We start from the raw sequence: 20,281 nt of genomic DNA, 5'->3' as shown, positions 1-20,281 counted from the left end.
AAAGTCGGTATAAAGTGCGACTCGTGTCGGCGCCCTTTCACAACTCCTCGTGCTTTTCACCGTGTGAAACCAAATAACACTCAATAGAAGAGAAAGTTGAAGTTTGATTACTTTTTTAAAGTTCGGATGTGATAATGATATCAAATTCAGTGTCGGGAAGCTTTAAAAAAAGTTGTCCACCTGTCGACTCAACAACGGTCACTCAGAATAAGAACAAGGTTCATTTTGCATTTTGTTTATTTTGTGTTTTGAAGTTGAAAGTTCGTCATAATAATAATAATAATAATAATAAGCAATATTTAATATGGTCGATAATCGCTAAATTGACATTATTTGTATATTGTAGAAATTGAAATCGCGACACAGGAAAGCAAGAAAGGTTACTACTCCATCTGAAGCAGTTGTGAAAATTCCAACTTCGAAAACTGAAGCGTCTACCAATTGGAAACTTTTGTTGAGCAAAAAGGTTTACTATTACTTTGATCAAATATGACTAATAATGACTAACTACTTTGGTTGATCTTGAAGTCTGCAGAAATATCGGCCAAAAAAGCAGGAAGCGTGAGACCGGTGAAACCACAGTTTTTGCGCCGTGACGTTAAGAAGCATAAAAAGCAAATGGAACAAAAACAATCTGGAGAAGGAAGTGGGACCAGTAGTTCATTGACAACAGACAGTTCCGTTTCAAATGCTGCTGCTCTAGAACAAGCAATTAAATCTACAGATAAGATGCACATCACAATTCCTTCAACTGGTAGCTGCTCGAGCACTGAAGGTGAGACGAGGGTTGCGCCCATGAAACAAAAGGATGGACACGTCTCGTTTCCCAAGCTTACTGGACTGAACTCTTTGGGATGTTTTGATTATACCCACTACGGTCACTTGAAGACACCCGTATCACCAGAACACGAATTTTTGACGAGACCAACACCAGCGTTGGCGATCGATTGTGAAATGGTTGGTGTTGGGACTTTGAAAGAAGATGCCTTAGCACGAGTTTCCATTGTGAATGAATTTGGATATTGCCTTTATGATAAATTTGTAAAGCCAAAGTTGCCAGTCACTGACTATCGTACAGAATTTAGTGGGGTACGGGAGGAGGACCTTAAAAATGGTAAATATTATTTCTTTCTTGTGTTAAAAACAAATGTGTACAAATTATTGTAAATCTAATCGTTGCAATGTTTAAATTTTTCTTGACAGCGGAGGATTTTCTAAAGTGCTTGCAAAGCGTCGCAGAGCTCATTAAAGGAAGAACTCTTATTGGACATTCGCTAAAATCCGATTTTGACGTTCTTCTTTTAAAGCACCCCAAAGCGAAAATAAGAGATACTTCGTTGTAAGATATTTAAAATACTTAGGATAGTTTGCTAGTGACAAGGATAATTATTTTTAATATAAGTTTTTGCAATTTAAGCTACTATCGGAAAAAATTCAAAAGATTGAAAACCCCTTCATTGAAATCATTGGTTAAGGACCATCTAAAAGTGGAAATTCAGAAGGGAGAACACAATTCAGTAAGTTATTATGATTGTTAAATTTAACATTTACTTTAAAAATGTGCCACATTAAAATACCGAATTCTATTTCGTAGATAACAGATGCCCAAGCTGCTATGAAACTATACCTAATTGCACGAGATGAATGGGAAACTTCCTGCAGCGACAAGTATAACTATCGAGTTCATCAATATTGGATGGGAAAAGAATATCGGAAAGCGTTTCAAGCGATGGGATTTGTAATTCAAATAAAGAAGAAAGAACGGAAATAAAAATATTTTAAAAATATATCCATTCTATTTTTCATTATGTGACTCCACGTAATGGAAATAAATTGAATTAGTTTTGTAAGGCATATTTAAATATGAATCTGCACTATCTTTACGCATATACGTAGAGCGATGCTTTAAAGATGATGATGTAATTTTACTCGGTAACTTTACTATGTTAGACAATTATTTAATCCATATCATCGAATTTGGCGAATAAAAATGGTTATATTTCCTATAATTTATTGTTCCTTGAACTTAACGTACTTGGCTTCTGTAAATTTCTGCAAATGCTTATTAAACAATACATAATAAATGTAAAACTATTAGTTAGCTTGAGAAGAAAGGGAAAAATCTAATTTGGATAGTATTCTGGTCAACATGCATTGACTCTTAGGATTAGCGATCGTAATTAGATTGTCTAACAAAATTGCATTCTGGTTATGATTCTAGTTTTAAATGGGACAAAGTCACAAAACATCAAGGAAAGAACAAGAAGCGACAGTTCCATGACTACAATTGCCATGCTCTTCGAGCATACCTTGGACTCCGTGGTCAGGGTGCATCCATAGTCGGTGATCATTCTATCTCATATATTTCTATCGCGTTCATAAATTATAATACTTAAAAACTGACAATGGATCAAGAAGCCTTGAATTCAATACTTTTCAAAGTAAACATGCTGGTTGACAAAGTTTTCAGCCTTGAATACAAATTCGACATTCTGAATGCACACTTAAAGCACAAACGGCAGCAGGAAGCTAAACGTATGCAATTCATATAAACATCTATTACCAACATCATCCTAATACATAAATAGATATTAAGTACGACTTTAGTCATACCAATTAATATGATAACAAAAAAATTATTTATGATTTTTGTACATGCATCTGCTTGCAGAAGAAGATGAAGGCGTTGTAGAGGCCCAAAAGCTCCCAATTTTATCACCCTCTCAAATGAAACTTAATGTCAATAATCGGATGGACAATCATTATCGAACTGCCACTGCTGTGTATTTTCAAGCTCAAAATCAAAAGCCAGATTTCAATTGGACACTCACGCCTGCTCATGGCCCAGTAAATGATTACAACATGGAGCAGAATAATAATGAGTAAAAGTCTTTGATATGAGTGATTAAGTATCTATTTTTGTTAATTTTAGGCATTAGATAATGTTTTTAAAGCAATGGATGTCGACACGTTGAAAAATGTTCGCTTGGTCTGTAAGGCTTGGAACGCAAAAGTCGTGCCTGAATTATCGTCAAAAACCTGGATTGATTTTCATAAATGGGAAAACAGTCATGACTCTTCGGGTGACCCAATTCCGCTTGACAGCGTTTACCAAATGATGGATTTAACTGTTGATGGACTTGTGCTCATCAAGGGGATAGCCTTTACATATGCGTGTTTCGACGTACGTGAATTGGAGTCTCAGGTTATCCTTCGGGAATTTGGAACGAACCTGAATTCAATATCATTCGATTCGCCCACAATCTCAGTTATTAAACAAGTTCTTGAAACATGGTGCCGAAATTTAGAAGAACTGACCATAATTTGCACAGAGGATATCTCACTTGAAGGTCTTGCCTTTTCGTTGGGGACAACACTGAAACTGAAGTCCCTTAAAATACTCCCTACGCGAAGCTACATTGACGCCAGCAGTTATTCAGCACCATTAATAGAGATTGCAAAGTCATCCCCATTGTTAAACTCGATCACTATGGGAGAGCAAACGACATGTTCTGAGTTCTTCACAGGGATTGCACCTTGCCAAGAAATTACCAAAAACTTTACAGAGTTGGACATTTGTGACGGAAATGAGGAATTGAATTTTGAGGACCTTTTTCTACCAAAGTTGGCAAAATTAAACATCCGAAATAAATGCAGTTGGGTTACACCTCTGATTACGAAAGTAGCAGGAACATTGCAAACTCTGACTTTGGGTTTCCCTACTGGGTCATATTTTGACGATGACGATGGTTCAGATGACACTGACGATACAGGAGATAATAATGACAATGATCACAATATTTTCAATACCTCAAAATATGACTACCCAGATTTGAGCAGGGTTCAAGTGTTCAAGTTGAAAGGCTTTCTACAGACTGATTCTAGTATTCGGTCACTGGAATGCAAGAAAATGAGCAACCTTCAGGTTTTTTATATCAACGTTAACCAAGGCGAGAATTAAATCAAGAATCAAGAATATAAATGTTTTGATGAATATAAATGTTTTGATTAAATTAAAGGCGATCTGGATACTGTTTTATTGAAGTCTGACCTCTACGAACCAGTTCTAACTCTGAGGAAATTAACTCTAATTGGAAGCATTTCTTGTGCATTATCGTTTCAAATTCTAGTCACACTTTTTCCAAACATTATCAGACTGAAGCTAGGATTAGCCCGAAAGTTTCAATCCGATTATTCAATGAGCGATTGTCTTAAGGATGGGATTCAAAAATTTGCAGGATTAGAAAACTTGCAAGCGTTTTCGCTATTCTTTGATTGCAGCCTTTGTGACAATATTTCAGACATCATTGGGACACTGAAGGAATTGACAGGTATACCATATCATTCCGTGCACATGGTATTAATGACTAAAATTAGGAGTCAAAGATTGTGAGTAATACATAATCTTCTCTCAATTAGGTCTGACTGAATTCGAGTTGGGAAACTTTGACCGAGGTCGGGAAGTCGTTAACGGTTTATTCTGTGGAATACAACAAGTGCCACAGATTTCGTGTATTACGCTCATAAATATTGTGGTAATAAACTTCATACATCTACTGTTTTCAATCGCTTGGACGACTCAAATTGAAATTTATGTGTTTATGTTCTTAGCTAATTTTGACAGAGGCACAACGTCTCCTGGATGAACTAAAATTAAGAGGCACTCGACTTAAAGTGGTCGAAGAAGTGCCATTCCGAGAGAAAATGTGACAGGAGGATGATCGCAATATTTTAGAAAATTTGTTGGGCCTTTGGAACTTGAGCTTCCAATTCTTCGGATAAATTAAGTATGTGCATTACATTCAGGAAATAAAGAACAAATGGATTTATACAAAGTATTTGATAACTTGTCAGGTTATTTTACTTGATATCCTATTTTGCACGATTTGAAATTTTAATCTTCATTGTTACTCGTGCTGAATAACTCAATCATGAGGTTTTCAGAGATTTTTTTGTGTACAAACCTTTTAAGATTTAATAATTACGTACAAAAATCTAGATTTAACCAACATGGAACTTGGCTTGACTCGACTTACTTTATTGCAATAAGATGAATGATTGTAATTTCTTATTTACGTATACAATGTGCAGAATCGAATGAATACTTATTAAGGTTTAAATTTGATATGAATTTCTCTCAAACTATTGTCTTTGTCGATTTAGCAATGACAGATGTAACAGTATTTCGATTAAATATTTTGCTGCTCCTTGTTTGTGCCCTTTGTCGTCACCCTTTAGAACTTGGAGACAAGTCTCGCACATCGACATCGACGGTCTCAAGGGACGCATGCAGCAGTCGATCTACACAATTCAATGTTTGTGGTGCTACAGAGTAGTACAGACATACACACGAGCTTCATAATTCTCACTTTCCTTCTCATGCACGCACATTACTTATTTTCTCATCTCATCGCCACGGAATGCTGAAGAGACAGAAGAGAGAAAGTGGGTCTGATGTTCTTCCTTCCATCACATTTCCCGTGCAAGCAACAGCAACAACCCGTTATTGTTGAACTGGTTGACTTTAAATCAAAATGAGATATGACAGAAGTTGTATCATCCCATTGTGGAGACTGTTTCATCGAAAGTGTGCTCTGAGAACCCCGTCGTTCCTTCCTCCACCCCTTTCATAATACCCTTTTGTTTATGATACAATTACAGTGTAGATTGTTGCTGAATGTCGCCCTTTGAAAATTAGAGGCTGCCAAAGATCCCGGAAATTCAATTACATTCCCTGCATGGGACAAGTGGGATACCAGCTCCAAATTGAGTGTTGCCACCCAACCTTTGTTAAGGAGGAAGGGAGGGTCGCAGGCAGCAGGGGAGAGCACAGTTCAAGCACATATTTACAAGGCTGCATTGTCAACCGAGATGGAGAAGTCTTGCTTACTTCCGCACTCATCTATTCATCCTATTTCCAATGTGACACTTGAGCTGGTGGTTTTACGGAAGGTTCCATTTCGACAAGAGTCTACAGAGATGTGTACAAGCAGGAGCGATCCTCGAGTTTTCACCGCGTTGAGAGGAGGGAGCTTGAGCTTACAATAATTTACAACATAACTCAATTTTGTCATCAGATTTTCATAACTGCAATGCGGAAATATAGCACGGCAAGTTTTAAATTCTCATAGTATGCTCTTCAAAAACATGTAACTCAAGTAAAAGCTTTGATGGTAAATTGGATAAAAATTGAAACACATTTATTCTCAAATTGCAAATGGCTGATTTATGAGTTGGCTCATTGTCAAAAAGGAAAACACCGGATTTCATTCCATGGAAGTTTTATACGTACGTACGTTCTTTTCTTTCTAACGAAACAATTTTTCAGAAGCAAATTATAAATATTTATACACAACTAACATTTGTAAGTATTAGAGTGAACTTTATCAATGACCTTTAATTAACTTGTACAATGTTACCGCATAACCACAAATAAATAAATAAATAAAATTCTACGAAGCCTAATTATGTGGAGCTTACAACTATGCAGAAAACTTATTTCCTTACAAATTAATTCATGCATGGGCTCCCTACATTTTTAAATTATTCCTAATCCAATCAAGGTATGACTCCACTCGGATGAAAACAGTTGGATACTGCTGACCCTCATACGCCCAAGATTTTATCCCAATTTGCTGGAACGTGTTTCCAACTTTTACAACCAGTGGACCTCCATCGTTCCACCTGAAAAACAGAGCGATAAAGAATCATTTTTATTACAAAGAAAAGACCATGGGGAAAAATCCGGTGTTAATTTTCTGGTCATAATGTAAAGAATAAAGAAGTAACCAACCTGAAGAAATCAGTTGAAACGGTGGGTTCCTCTGAAATGGTAGTCCTTGCACAAATCATCTTGTCAGTAATCTGAGAATTTAATTGAGTGTTGCATTCTTCATTGCTGAGAACTCGACTTAAACTTTCTCTCAGGTGAAAGTCACTCGTGGGTGGTTCCACAAACTGGATAACACCATCTGATATTCCGGTGACCTTTCGATTTCCATATTTTATCCACCCAGCTTCTGCAGCAGTACAATTTCCAATATCGTAGCCTCCAAGAGGTGCAAATATTCCAATTGGAGCGACATTCTGGTCGAATTCAACTGGTTCATCCAGCTTGATTAGAGCAATATTATTGTCCATTTTACTTTCTTCATGAAATCTCTTGTGAAATATTATTTTGGATGCATTTCTTAGAACATAATAGTCGTTGAATGTATCATTTGACGATCGCTTGCTAAACCCGATACGAATCTGCATTCTTGCTACGTCTCGTGAATTAAATCTGTGAATACAAATTTTATTTGTGAGTATGTGACTTTCAGTAATAAGAGAGCCGCTGCATGTGGGACCAGTCTTTGCACGAGTTTGAATCGTCGCCTGAAATTGCAAAACACGATATGAGAAGGTTATATTTGCATTGTAGCTATATTTTCTATTTAAATAGGCTTACCAGCCATGGATAATCGTGGAAAACGGGCCAAGTATCGTAAGAGCTTGTTGATGGGCAAACTGAGGTTGGGTTGGGTTCGAAAATGTCTCTATCTTCTGTCGGAGGAGGAACGCTAACTGGAGGTGATTCCTGTTCTTGACCCCCTGACGTAGGCGCTTGGCTTGCTGGTGCGAATGTTCCAACAATATCAACTGACGAGCTAGTCACACTTTCTCCTGGTTCTTGTACAGGGTCACCAATAATAGTTTGAGTTGGAGCTAGAGTGGTTATCGATTCAACTTCAACATCAACCTCCACTGGTGCCACTGATGAGGGTGATTTATTGTCGCTTTCAACAATAACTATGTCATCTTCTACGTTAATTGTGGCAACGGGGGTGGAATCTGACACTTCATCCAAATTACTCGACCCCGTTGTTGGAAGTTCCGAATCGACGGTAAAAGGGAGAACGGTTGTCGTGTAGGTCTCCAAATCCTGGTCAAGTTCGGAGCGGACATCATATTGAATTCTATCTCTCGAGCAGCAAATGACTTTTTGTCCAATTTCTATAAGCAAATAAATATAAAGTGAGAATAGCAGCCCATCTCGAAAGCAATGTTGCTTATGCATACGTTCATCAATTCCCTCGCTTGATTGTTTTTCTGAACTTCCGTCCAGTGTATTCTTGCTGGAGCAGACATTATCCGCCTGCGCGTAGGTTATAGCCAGACCTGCATTTCGCAGTTGACCCTTTTCTGAAAATAAAATGGGATGACATCGGACCATCGTGACGCACTCTCCTGGCTCCCCTTCGGAAGTGTAACACTCTGATTTCCTTGACGCATCGTCAAATTGAACCTGTTCATTTTCCTCACTATTGAAATGAGCTGAAATAATCCAATAATTTTTTTAGGACTAAAATTAGAAATTATATGAACATGTGTAAATATGTCACTAATTACTAACCATCTACAATGATGGAGTCCTTGTTCGTGTTCCATCTCTTTCCTTGCGAAACTGTGGCCAAAGTTATGACGAGACAAATGATATATTCGCGTCTCATTTTGAGATTGGTGACAAATATTTATTATGCCTGCACCAGGATAAGTGTCGAGCAAAACTGAGTAGCGTCTTGGTTGTGATATTTGCAGATCAAATCAAACGTCTGGGGCTAACAAGGAAGTTGAATTTGCTAATTTGTCTCTCATCTCATCATCTACATGTGTTCCATATAAGGTGGTTGGTTTCTTGTATGGGATTTGTGCATACGTATATCAGTCAATGGCGATGCCTGGTTTGTTGACCATTTAAATTCAATTCAACAACACTACTTGTAGGAGCATCATAATCGGAATGCATGTAGAGTTTAGATTATTGTTAACATTTTTTATGATCATTGCTTGTGTTATAGCGCACACAACGAGATAATGAACCCGGTTTGTACAAGTGCAAATACAATGCGAATTGTCAATCATTCATCAATCTCTGTCAAGTCGGAGTCGTAAAGTCCCATAATCTTAATAATACATCTGGAATGCAGTGAGTTCAAGTTCATGATCAACATGGTTTATTTGTACAGGTTTTCATGCAAGTGTGTAACCGTCTTGGATTGCAAACTTCTACTCTTTCGAGGGTATCTTGCATAATAGGAATGCTCAATTCAGTAGGTTTTGCAACCTATCCATCAACGGATACTAGGAGATGCCTGCTAGTGCATAGCTCGCAAAGATGACATTAGAAAATATTTTTATTTATAGTTTACGATTGCAACGAAATAGTAATCACTGGTTATAATTTATTATTTAGAGTTCGTATCATGTGATTCTTAGGTGAACGACCTTTAATCAAACTCCTCAATTCCATCGAAGAGTTTTATTAAGGAATTATACATGCAACAACATAAAGTCAATATTGACTCTGGTAAAACATTTCGTAATTTTCTCAAATTTTATTTTATTAAAACACATTTTTTGTAAATAAATAATAAACTATAAAAATTTTTATCAAGACAATTTTTTATAATAATTTTTTCTCAAATTATTTATTACTTAGAAATTGAAGAAAATCTAAAATAATCAATAATACTAGATGTATGAAGCAACTAATAATTAGTTTGTAGAGAGTAGTAGGAAACCCTTTACCATTTTTTCTCACCTGTACGTTATCATCCGTTATCTTCAATAAAGATACGCCAATTAATATTTACTAATATGTAGTGTAGGTTGTCAAGAGACAACACTTTGTTTTACAACAGAGATAAAATTATCATCTGAGACGGCATCTGGCAACCTCGGCAATAATAATAATAATCTATATGATATTTAAATTTACAATGACCACATCCGATTTTAGCTGCCACTCTTCCAAGATAAGACCAGTGCTTGTTCATCCAAATGAGTCTGCCACTACTGCCATTATTCGCCGTATTTGTAACACTGATTCTGTTTAGAAGCTGTTGCCCCTCTCCACAAATAAATTTAATTGTGGAACTTAGAACTCGACATCTCGCAATACCTGTCCCCTATCGGCCCGAACAGTCTTACAAACTTGGAGCACCCACAATGCAACGCAGACATAAACCAAAAGTAACAACTAATCTTACAATAGATCATTATTCCACTGAACCCTCTCTCGACGACCAAATTCTCGACAATAATATGACTCAACACGGCCGCTCCATGGGTCGATCCATGGGGAAACCTTCCAGAAGACGAAATCAAGGGATGGCTAATTCTACCAATAATAATGGCACAGACGGAATATACGCTGAAGATTATGGACCCAACGCAAAAATGCTGGCACAAATGAGCGTCGGAGGGAAATATGTGCGAGAACCGGCTGACACGAACGCTCAGCATGGGGCAAGTATAAACCATAAGAATATTAAAAATATTAAAGTTCATTCCTGCTCTCAATACATTCCTCCCCGCGTTGGATGGTAATTATATAATGATTTCCTAATAGGATCCATGCAACCCCACAGAAGCATTGGAGTGGGACTATTGTGAGAAGGCCAAGTATCCAAACAAGGGTCGAATGGTGTGTGCCACGGCGGACTTGGACGAAAAGCTAGCAGGGACTTGCATTTGTAAATATGCGAAAATCAGTACCAACACCTGGGTGCAAATGAACTATAATCAAAGCTTAAATATATGTCGAAGTCCAAATGGTGGTGCTTGTTATGTCAAGTTTCCCAATGGGAAGTTTACCGTAGACAACGAACCGCTTTATCAAAAAAATATCACCCTAGCTCATGACCAATGCGACGACAATCAACCATGGGTATGCTAAAGGATGTTCCTGATTTGCTTACCAACATTGCAATTTGTTGTTTATTTAACTTGCAGAACTCCACGTCACGTCAACTGCTTTGCTCGAAACCACACCCGAGACGATTTTCCGCCTATAATGCGTACCACTATTATTGCCTGAAAAAACCAGACCGCTTACCGGAAGTGAAACACAATGCTGGAGCTTGATCGTACAATTGCAGTAATTTCTTTGTTATCACTAAGTTGTATCCTGGCGGTGTTGAATAATGAAATTTTTGAGGCTGAAATCCATGCAAATGTATATTTTCTCAAAAATCATTTATTTCGCATCACTGTAATCATTAAACAACATCTCTAATTCAGAGACACTCAACATTTCTTTCGACTTGTACATTTATGAATTTACTTCTTTGACACATCTGATATAGTGTGCAATCCAACATGGTAATACATACAGCGAACTCCATACTTTACAGATCTAGGGAAGGCACATTTACTTATTTATTATACATAAATGTGTACGTAATGTATATTTTATAATATTCCGCAACAGTGCACATAAAACATACATAGATACAGACGGAAGAGAAGTAAAAGACGCCACACATCTTTCCATGATACTTAAAAGAAATTATGATCACCAGTTTTCAGTTACAAGGATTATAACTAAATATTTTTAAACATTTAAAGCATCTCAGACTCGACGGTTGAATTTCCTGCTTTCTTCTTCGCATTTTGATTGTTATTTTCTTTCGAAACCTCCTTATAATTCATAGGACCGTAGTTGTAGAGATTTTTATAGTCAGAGTCTGCATAGTCCAACTCTGCCGTTGTTGGTTTGTACGGCTATAAAAATTATACATACATAATGGGTCGGAATTTGACATAAATTAGAGTTCATATATTGTACGTGTAATAGTAATATGTAATAATTATCTTTGTAAACAAAAGTAGTAAAAAAATGTAACAAAAATAAATAAAAAATATTCATACATTAAAAACAACAAACATTGTTATGTATTATCTATTACTGGTAAAAAAACAATTAAAATCTTAGTAATTTTTTAGTATATGTACTTCTTAACTGTAAATGTACTCCTTAAGGATTATAAATACCTTTTCTATATGAATGTCAAATTTCAGTCTAACATTGTTTACGTTTATTTTTTAATATTATGATTTCGTTCGAGTTAATTAATGATTAGGCATAAAGCTCTTATAAACAATAATATGGATTACTTTATCATAAACTTATTTAATTATTCATAACAAATACATTAATCCGCACGAAATAGGGACAATGACCAATGCAGGACAATTGACAAGCACACAAAGTCATATTTCTTGTGTATATGATTAGTACACTCGACACAAAGAAATAAACAATGTCCACGGTATACTATTAACTGTTAATAACACCAACCAGTACAAGATAGAGTCAGTGATAGTGCAATGAGCCTATTACAAATTCCAAGCCCCAAAATACACCATTTGATTGATGAATCACAAAAAATCTACATTTTAACCAGATAGCACACTTGCGATATATTATGTACATACATACATTCCTATTACAATTATTGACACAGAGGTCAAGCGGATTGCACTTGGCATGTGCCTTTGGTTTGGTGACAACCAAATACGCCATCATCTATCTATGTACACATTTGCAACACGCTAGGACATTATGGATGGGAATAGGAATGGTTGTGGATGGAGGGTAATAATTATGGCAGTCAGTTTTCGCATCAAATCTGCGAAACCTCCTAAATATTTCTGGTGATTACTAAGCAAGCAATTATAAAACAGTGTCCCTATGTCAAACATTTATCTCGCCTCCTCTCATCATAGGGAAAGGTTGAGTACCAGAATTATTGTTGGGATGAACTGTTCCAACAATCGTGCTATTCCCGTTGCGCATTCCGTTTGGAATGTACCCGTTATGTGGCATCTGCCCATTACTGGACATCATGTGCCCATTGTTTCCAGCACTGCCACGACCGTTGGGAATGTGACCATAAATGAGATCAGCATGCCACAATGGAGGCGCACCCCCATTGGCAGTTCTCCGATTTGAACCATTTCCTGTCATGTCCATAATGTCCGCTTTGGAGAACGGAGGACCAACTGGTCTCGGTCCCTTTCTGTTCAGCGACGAAAACAAGTCGGCCTGGACATTGGATGGGAAGGTGCGATGAGTTGTTGCATACTGGTTGGGATGAGATGATTGCTGCTGATTGATGAGACCAGAGTGGGAGTGGGGTGCAACGGAAAGCTGTTGCAGTTGGTGCTGGCTAAGGTGGTTTCCCGCAAGGGTATGGCTTTGATGATTTGTGAGGTGATTGGGATTTTGATGTTGGTATTGGAGGGAGAGTGGGGTCAGCAGGGTCTGTGGTTAATGTACAAATATTTACAAAGAAACCCTTATTAGTGCACAATTAAACCAGTTAGATAGGCAAATACATGTATGTACATGTACATATGTACAAATAGTGTACGTTCACACATGCATATGTATGTAGCACATATGTATAAAAGGAATGGTAGCTAAGCGGGTTGAACATGACCGAAATCATTGAGCAAGCCATGATATTTACATGTACAACAAAAAAGAGTACAATGAATAGCGGTTGAGAACACAATTTAATTTGAACGGGAGGAAGGATGACATGAATGGTCAAGAACACGCGTTTAATTAGCAACGAGGAGAAAAGCGATTGAACGTATGTAACTATTTACTACACCTCATGCCTAGGAGTCTTTTTCGTAAAGGGTATATTTTGATATATGCCCTTTGATTTGGTCTGTATTCGAGGGGCAGCCATTGGAACTGCAGATTTGAACTTTGCTTTCACCGTGAGACATGCTTGGTCATTAGTGGCGCTGTTGTTGTTGTCATCATTGCTGCTGGTCCCATTCTCTTCATGCTCTTCCTCGTCCTCATCATCATCCAAGCTGCTTGGTGGGGGTGGAATGATGGCATTTCCAATTCCAATTAATGGAGGTGGATATTTTGCCAAATTAGAACCTTTTTTCTCACACGCTACAGCAATTTCTTTGCCAAGAGAATTTTTTCTCGAGCTGCCCACAATCGTGGCAGTTGTGGGCAGTGTTGCGGTAGTGGTAAAGGTAGGGCAGGTTGGTACTATGGGATTAGAATTTGTACTTTTTCTAAGGTCGAATGAAGTGGGCTTAATGGACGTCATGATTGAATTGATCGACGACGAGGACGGAGACGTGGGTTTGCTGCTAATGGTTGGTTTAGTGAGAAAAACCCCCTTTTGTTCTGGGTGGTGGTTAGGTCTCGGTCCAATAATTTTATTAGCATTTTTATTGGCGATGGTATTGGCAATAGTAATAGCTTCCAACTTGCTATCTTCTGCTGGATCGGACTCTGAGGAATGATTCAAGTTCTGCTGCTCTTGATTAGAAGCAGTTGAGCAACCAACGCCACTACCTCTCAAATTCCTACCACCACCACCACCACTGCTGCCACTGGACAAATCACTTTTAATTGATGAAGCTGGTTGCTTCTCAAACCAGGCAGCGCTATCGGGACTAGACTTGCTAACGTCGTCAACCGAGGTTAAGATTCCGGAATTTGATAACCCTGGTGCCAATACGACCTCAGGTAATGAGGGCCATCCCCTAATCCCATATTTTCCTCTAACCGACCGAAAAAGGATTCTTGATGCTTCTGGCAATCTGTAGGGGCGCAGGGAGCCCCCAGATACAGATGCAATCCTTTGCGGCTTCACCGTGGCAAGTCTAATATTTGTATTTGACTCGGTTTTGGTCAAACGAGCATTAAATATTGCATCCACACCTACTGGTTTCTTGCTTCGTTTAGGGAATGTCGAAATGGAACTGGGGATATCCAAGAGTGCAGCATTTGCGACAACAAGATTAGAAGAACTGCCACACGTTTCTGATATGTAGCTAAATGAGTTCATCAGATCTGTAGTAGTACTGTCACTGTTTGGGGTAGAAGTCTTGGGGCCATTGCTTGTAGATTTCGAAGCAATTGGAGAGATGGCCCTTTTCTGCTCCTTTGACGGTTTGACTATACTAACAGGCTTTGTTAATGAGCCCATTGTTGATTTCTGGGGCCCTCCTCCGTCGTTTCCGGTTGCAAGCGCAGCTTTCTCCCTTTGGCTGCGGGTGGAACCATAGCCTGAAGACCCTGTGTGACTCAGTTCACTTGGTGGCCTTATTTCTGCCGGCTATTTTCCGTATAGTGTGAGGTTTGTGTTTGGATAGGAGAATGCAACACAAGGTCAAATGGGAAGCGACACACACCAAAAACAAAAGTAAAAAACAAAACAAATTAATGTATAAGCAAAACATTCATTTGGATACGTAGACAATGCAAACGATATTTCAGCATTGGGTAGTTAAAAATATTATGGTTGTTGTAAGTATATGTATTATTATTTAGATTGTGAGTTTGTGAATATTTAAAGAAAAATTTCTGCAGAAAAAACGGATAGAATTACCTTAGACTGTGGCGATGCGAGGCCATGAAATGGAAGATTCTCGTAGAACGCTTTGCTATTATCATCATGTAAATCCCCCCCTTTGCGATGTGCCGGACTGGGATCTATAGTTTACATAATGAGAAATTAATCAAAATGCCAACACGTGGACCCAAACTGATCAAGCCACAGGAACAGGGCTTTAAACCATGCTTGAGTGACTTAACACAAGTGATTTGCTTTGATAAGACGGAATAATATGAGAAACGAGTGATATACTAAAGACTAAAGCTTTCACCATCAAGCAGCACAAATGGATTTCAGCCTCAAAACCTCAATATGGCGTGCTCCCACAAGACACGACAGACACGACACAACAGCAACCAGGCATTTTCAGCGTAAAAGATCAAACACATGCAAATTCCCAAGTTGATATACATACGGATATAAATATAATGCAACACAGTAAGCTAAAAGCACGCAATAATCCTTTGAAACCTTTGCGATTGGCTTGATTTTATGTCAACGGCTGAAAATAATGGCTTATATACTGGCGGCGGAGAGAAGTTTCTCGTTGAGAAATAATTACTCAACCAACAATCTCCAGCAAATTATTTACCTTTTGATGGTCGCTTCCGTTTTCTTGTCAAGGTGGTCGTACTAACCGGAGTGTCTAAAGGGTTAAAGGCAAATTCAAATGGGACAACTGAACAAAAAGCTACGCGTAAAATATATGTAACGCCAGTTCTGAGAAATACTTCTCCCACACAACAAAATATTCAGAAATGACAGATAAAGAATTTCAAAAAATTGTTTTCCAAAAATTTATGTAGACTTGAAATTGAAAATGCAAGTTTAAATTATAATTTAATTATGAAAAGAAAATAAACGATGGAATTTACCACTTGTTTCTTGCGAAGATATTAAATGGGGAGCACTATTGCTAAGGTTAGTGGGCAGTGTGGACGTGGAATGTTTAGTTCCATAACTGAAACCATTAATTGGTTTGACAATTTTTCCCAAGCTGTGTAATCCATTTACGTGAAGGTGGACGCCCGGTTTAACCGGCCATTTTGACTGATTTGTCGAGTTGTCCCCTTCAGGATCGACTGGTGGAGTTGTAGGCGGCTTGGGTGGAGGAGGTGGCGGAGGGCTTGTCCTCGTGTTATTGTTATTTCCAGCCCCAAGAGTGGATGTCGACACATCTTTGCCATCAGGACTGCTCGCACACGCACGCAAAATTATAAGGCACAACGAAAAAGATACAAAAAAGCATCAAATCAATCTTTTGAACACAACAAAAAACAATATCTACATACGTATAACGTAATGCATGCACTGTTATTCTTTATACATACATATGTATAATAAATATCACACGTATCGTGCTATTTATAGCTCAAGTGTGCATCTCAATTATTATTACAATGTTGTTAGTCACATAACTTTCTCACACGATGCGATAAAAAATGCATTCAGGCAAATACAATGATTCAAGCCAACACGGGGGATTGTGAGTGCGTCCTCCGAGTGAATTTTATGATTATTTTGTAACATGATCATAATGTTATGCGAGTTATTAGTCAACAGTGAAGCGGTTTGCGTTCATTTCATGTGTTGAGTAAAATCATAGCTGACAATGAGATATAGAAATATATATATTGAGGCAAAATGAGACAATTGACACTGTTTAGACAAATGTAAAGTGAGGAGAGAGGTGTAGAGGAGAAGGAAACAGCGATAAAGACGTCGAGATTTTGTTTTTTACAGACGACAACTTTGAGAGAAAGAGTGGTTGGTTCCATTTACCTGTGAAATGGGTGTAGGTGGAAGTGAAATTCGTAGAGAGTGATGGAGAAGCGTCATAAATGTAAGCTCTGCCCTCAGGACTAGGCACACAACAGAGAAAGGTTTCGGTATTAATGATTTTAGTGTAACAACAATTGTCGTAATTGTTCCACAAGAACATGAGATGTCAGTTAGAAGTCGTCGTACAAGTGCATCCTTTGTCAAATCGTCATGTACGTAACTAATAGTACTGCATTTGTTGTAATTCTTCGTTGGTGAGTATATACAGATAAAATTGAAAAGTAGTATTGTTTGGGTTGATGTACATATTATGCAGTCGAGCGAGTTCTTGGCTGAATGTTGAAAAATGTTGTAAGTGGTAATACATCAATCACAGTATATTAACTTGTTTAATTGCCAATTATGTTCGCTGCGGATTAAATATGTATGGCTGTGATATAAATATGCTGCTAAATGGACGGGCACGACAATACTAATGACAATCGACAATAATGACAAATACGAAAGGAACAGTCTTTTCTCTGAAACTAACACGTACACTTTTACGAAACGTACACTGATCTAAGCAAAAGGAGTTATTTGTGTTTTTTTTTCTGGACAAACACAATTAGTTAATAATGCAATTCAACATCAACAAACATGACAAGAGTGAATGACGGACAAGGGAGAACATGGAATGAATGAGGGTCAGTGATTGCTGGTGGTAGTGGTTGAGTTGCAAGTTGCATTGCAGTAATAAAAACTCTTTTTATAACTTACAAAATTTCCGGTCCGTACAAATTTACCAGTGTTTGTTCCAGTGTTTGTCTATTTGTTTATAAGTTAATTTGCTTTAATGAACCGTTTGGATGAAAATATAAAAGTCCAAGATTGTTTGAAGAATAATCTTAAAACTTTTGGCCGTATTGTGAGTTCGTGGACTAAACTACTCTAGTGATTTACTAACCCGGTGCATATTACGCCTAAACAAATATATGCTCGATGCACGGCTACTGAATAATTTTTTTTAAATATTGACTCCCTCTTGAAAGTTTGTTCTCATTAATACGTAAGTGAGTAAGAGGTTCACGCAAACTAAGGATCAGTACATCTACATATTCTCCAGACGATTGGTTATGTATCATGAATATATAAAGTAACAACAGTCACATTGCATAATGTGTTAATAAAGTTAGTAAAGGCCACACTTACTTTTGTCGTTCCTCAGGACGGGCATGTTGGTCTGCAACCAAATTGATTACTGCTAATCTTACTGGGTTAGGTTATCACAGAAAATCATGCGGAATTCAAACCAAAGGGGACCAAAATGGGGGAGATAGTCAGTCAAGGAAGAAACATAAAGAAACAAAAATGAAACATGAATTATTTTGCAATTTTTAAGACTACATTTTTAGCATTTTGTTTTGAAAAGTGTGTGTGTGACTTTATGGCTGCTAAGTATGAATTATGACACACTATCTCAGCGTATCAGAAATAATACCACCACGTGTATACCTACATAAATATATACATATATCTGTATCTACTGCATGGAGAGAGTGTGACAGGCTCCATAATACAACGTTCATAAATTAATCAAAACTGAAATCGATCTTCCGGAAATTGACAAATGACCTCAATATCCTCCGGAGATGGTATCCTGGCTGGTACACAGGTTTTATCACTTATATATTTACTATACTCCTACCCGGACCGTTTGAGTTGCCAGCAGTACATAAAACTATGTTGCAATTTCCTTTCGAAGATACCCCAACTGGTAATTTTTAAAGATTATTTGAAACCGTTGACATTATTGCAAGAAATTGTTATGCACAATTTGATGCAGAAAAGCAGGGTAACGGAGGATGGGGTAAATCGAGTTTTAACACAATAAAATAAAACGCTTTATTACAAAGGAACTCATCCTTCTGTATAACAATGTCCTTGACCATAATGGGGAAATCTTTCTTTCTCTCTCTGTTGGGGAGTCGATAAGAGGAAATTGAGAAATGGAAGTGACTGAATGGAATTCGGCCATCCAGTTAAGCGTCGAGAAATTGCTTGGCATTGCGATCATTAAATTGAAGGGTTCAAATTGTCCCGAGTCCATGGATTGGACTTGGTAAGCCTGACGGTGACAAGTGACTTGGGTTAAGGGAGTGACAAGGGAATTAATTTGTGGTCGGGTTGCAGGTCATCGCGAATCTTCCAATAGTCTTGTTATAGACCCAACGTCTTTCAGCTAAATGTGGAACACAGCAATCAACAAATACCAATTCGACAGATGACTGAACTCTCAATGAAGATGAACTGGGATGCGCTACATACCATCCCATCTGACAACCTACTGATATGTTTAGTATACATATACAACAAACTTGATCAAAAATATAAAAAAAGTAAAGCATTAGTAGTATTCACTACAAACAGAAACTTGACGTTTCATTCAAATCCCACACAATTTGCGATAAGTTAAAAAAACTGCAAATGTCACACACATTTTATATGGCGGCGGCGTTTAACATATGTGTTTATACCATCTTGAAACGCAATGATATAAAGCAATAAGGCTAACAAGTAGGACGAAAGGGAAATAAGGGGAGTATAAATTGATGAATACAAATTCCTCACATTTCTCGCTCATCCGTCGACGTCTGCAGACCTGAAAAATAAAAAAAAGTTCATGTTTTTTCCATTAAAGGGTTCAACATTTTACGTGACCGTGTTCGGGAATAGAATAGAAAAACGCGTTCAAATTCCTTCAATCATTGATATTATTATGATTTTAATGCACTTAAGATTGTATATAACGCACAGTTTTATGTACATTTTAAAATATACCGAACTTTATGTAAATATTTTACTTGACTGGCTGAAAATTTTCTGACCGTAGAAGTAAGCGTTCATATAACTTACCAGAATAATAATGATGCAGGCAATCAAAAATAAAACAATGGCGATTCCCACCACGGCAGCAATTATTATAATCTTATCATCAGACAATTTCCTGATCCAGCTTCCAGCTACACGAGGAGAGAAGGAAAGAGAAATTAGAAATTAAGCTAACTTTATGGAAGTGAAGAGTTATGTAACAACGGGAAAATCAATATCTCCCAAATGTAATATATTTGCGCATTATTAGTTTATGAAGAATTCTGCATGCGTTTCAAAATTTCGGCCAAGACTATAATTTCGCAACTAAACTTAATATATAAATACGTCAGTAACTTTTTGTGAGGTTTCTTTCAACAAAATTAGAAGAAAAAGCAAAATTATCTATACGCTCTTGGTCACTTGGCCATGAAATGCTACAAGTA

At 37.5% G+C, this 20,281-nt stretch overlaps 5 protein-coding genes across 17 annotated transcripts in view; 3 read left to right on the top strand and 2 right to left on the bottom strand.

Moving 5' to 3' along the window:
- The first annotated feature begins 37 nt into the window (after nt 1–37).
- On the top strand, nt 38–2,025 carry LOC110844043 (RNA exonuclease 4). Its single transcript, XM_022090153.2, has 6 exons — nt 38–218; nt 347–466; nt 529–1,114; nt 1,204–1,339; nt 1,418–1,517; nt 1,595–2,025. The coding sequence occupies exons 1-6, from the start codon at nt 135–137 to the stop codon at nt 1,769–1,771; spliced, it is 1,203 nt and encodes a 400-aa protein (XP_021945845.1). The 5' UTR covers nt 38–134; the 3' UTR covers nt 1,772–2,025.
- A 2,032-nt stretch (nt 2,026–4,057) lies between these two features.
- On the top strand, nt 4,058–4,801 carry LOC118434674. Its single transcript, XM_035848733.1, has 3 exons — nt 4,058–4,331; nt 4,420–4,535; nt 4,612–4,801. The coding sequence occupies exons 1-3, from the start codon at nt 4,199–4,201 to the stop codon at nt 4,708–4,710; spliced, it is 348 nt and encodes a 115-aa protein (XP_035704626.1). The 5' UTR covers nt 4,058–4,198; the 3' UTR covers nt 4,711–4,801.
- Nucleotides 4,802–6,174: 1,373 nt separating this feature from the next.
- Nucleotides 6,175–8,622, bottom strand: LOC110843633. The gene is made up of 5 exons (XM_022089619.2): nt 8,396–8,622; nt 8,062–8,316; nt 7,451–7,995; nt 6,794–7,377; nt 6,175–6,684 (listed from the first exon to the last, which is right to left on the bottom strand). The coding sequence occupies exons 1-5, from the start codon at nt 8,490–8,492 to the stop codon at nt 6,531–6,533; spliced, it is 1,635 nt and encodes a 544-aa protein (XP_021945311.1). The 5' UTR covers nt 8,493–8,622; the 3' UTR covers nt 6,175–6,530.
- Nucleotides 8,623–9,822: 1,200 nt separating this feature from the next.
- On the top strand, nt 9,823–11,002 carry LOC110845012. Its single transcript, XM_035847643.1, has 3 exons — nt 9,823–10,290; nt 10,394–10,711; nt 10,777–11,002. Exons 1-3 carry the CDS (start codon nt 9,823–9,825, stop codon nt 10,906–10,908), a joined length of 918 nt encoding a protein of 305 aa, XP_035703536.1. The 3' UTR covers nt 10,909–11,002.
- Nucleotides 11,001–20,281, bottom strand: part of LOC110843952 (hemicentin-1) — a 104,129-nt gene continuing 94,848 nt past the window's right edge. For 3 of the 13 annotated variants that reach the window (XM_035847087.1, XM_035847088.1, XM_035847090.1), the window contains 8 exons: nt 19,881–19,987; nt 19,596–19,626; nt 18,177–18,237; nt 16,079–16,395; nt 15,796–15,849; nt 15,198–15,301; nt 13,446–14,924; nt 11,419–13,090 (listed from right to left, as the gene is read on the bottom strand). In XM_035847087.1, the coding sequence (XP_035702980.1) occupies nt 12,521–13,090; nt 13,446–14,924; nt 15,198–15,301; nt 15,796–15,849; nt 16,079–16,395; nt 18,177–18,237; nt 19,596–19,626; nt 19,881–19,987 (2,723 nt within the window). In that variant the 3' untranslated portion in view covers nt 11,419–12,520. Of the gene's footprint in view, nt 13,091–13,445; nt 14,925–15,197; nt 15,302–15,795; nt 15,850–16,078; nt 16,396–16,985; nt 17,066–18,176; nt 18,238–19,595; nt 19,627–19,880; nt 19,988–20,281 lie in introns of all 13 variants that reach the window. The other 10 variants (XM_035847089.1, XM_035847096.1, XM_035847091.1 and 7 more) reach the window with 10 other exon arrangements.

Source organism: Folsomia candida, unplaced genomic scaffold, assembly GCF_002217175.1.
Source record: "Folsomia candida strain VU population unplaced genomic scaffold, ASM221717v1 Fcan01_Sc002, whole genome shotgun sequence".
NCBI lineage: Eukaryota > Metazoa > Arthropoda > Collembola > Entomobryomorpha > Isotomidae > Folsomia > Folsomia candida.
The sequence above is the reverse complement of the archived record's forward strand: the minus strand, read 5'-3'. Positions and strand labels throughout refer to the sequence as shown.

Coding starts and splice junctions, on each gene's coding strand:
- LOC110844043 (XM_022090153.2), top strand. CDS start 135: ATGATATCAAATTCAGTGTCGGGAAGCTTTAAAAAAAGTTGTCCACCT. Junction 467..528: donor AACTTTTGTTGAGCAAAAAG/GTTTACTATTAC, acceptor TTGATCTTGAAG/TCTGCAGAAATATCGGCCAA. Junction 1,518..1,594: donor AGAAGGGAGAACACAATTCA/GTAAGTTATTAT, acceptor TCTATTTCGTAG/ATAACAGATGCCCAAGCTGC.
- LOC118434674 (XM_035848733.1), top strand. CDS start 4,199: ATGAGCGATTGTCTTAAGGATGGGATTCAAAAATTTGCAGGATTAGAA. Junction 4,332..4,419: donor GACACTGAAGGAATTGACAG/GTATACCATATC, acceptor TCTCTCAATTAG/GTCTGACTGAATTCGAGTTG. Junction 4,536..4,611: donor TTACGCTCATAAATATTGTG/GTAATAAACTTC, acceptor TTATGTTCTTAG/CTAATTTTGACAGAGGCACA.
- LOC110843633 (XM_022089619.2), bottom strand. CDS start 8,492: ATGAGACGCGAATATATCATTTGTCTCGTCATAACTTTGGCCACAGTT. Junction 8,317..8,395: donor GGACTCCATCATTGTAGATG/GTTAGTAATTAG, acceptor GGATTATTTCAG/CTCATTTCAATAGTGAGGAA. Junction 7,996..8,061: donor AAGCGAGGGAATTGATGAAC/GTATGCATAAGC, acceptor ATTTGCTTATAG/AAATTGGACAAAAAGTCATT.
- LOC110845012 (XM_035847643.1), top strand. CDS start 9,823: ATGAGTCTGCCACTACTGCCATTATTCGCCGTATTTGTAACACTGATT. Junction 10,291..10,393: donor ACACGAACGCTCAGCATGGG/GCAAGTATAAAC, acceptor ATTTCCTAATAG/GATCCATGCAACCCCACAGA. Junction 10,712..10,776: donor GCGACGACAATCAACCATGG/GTATGCTAAAGG, acceptor TTTAACTTGCAG/AACTCCACGTCACGTCAACT.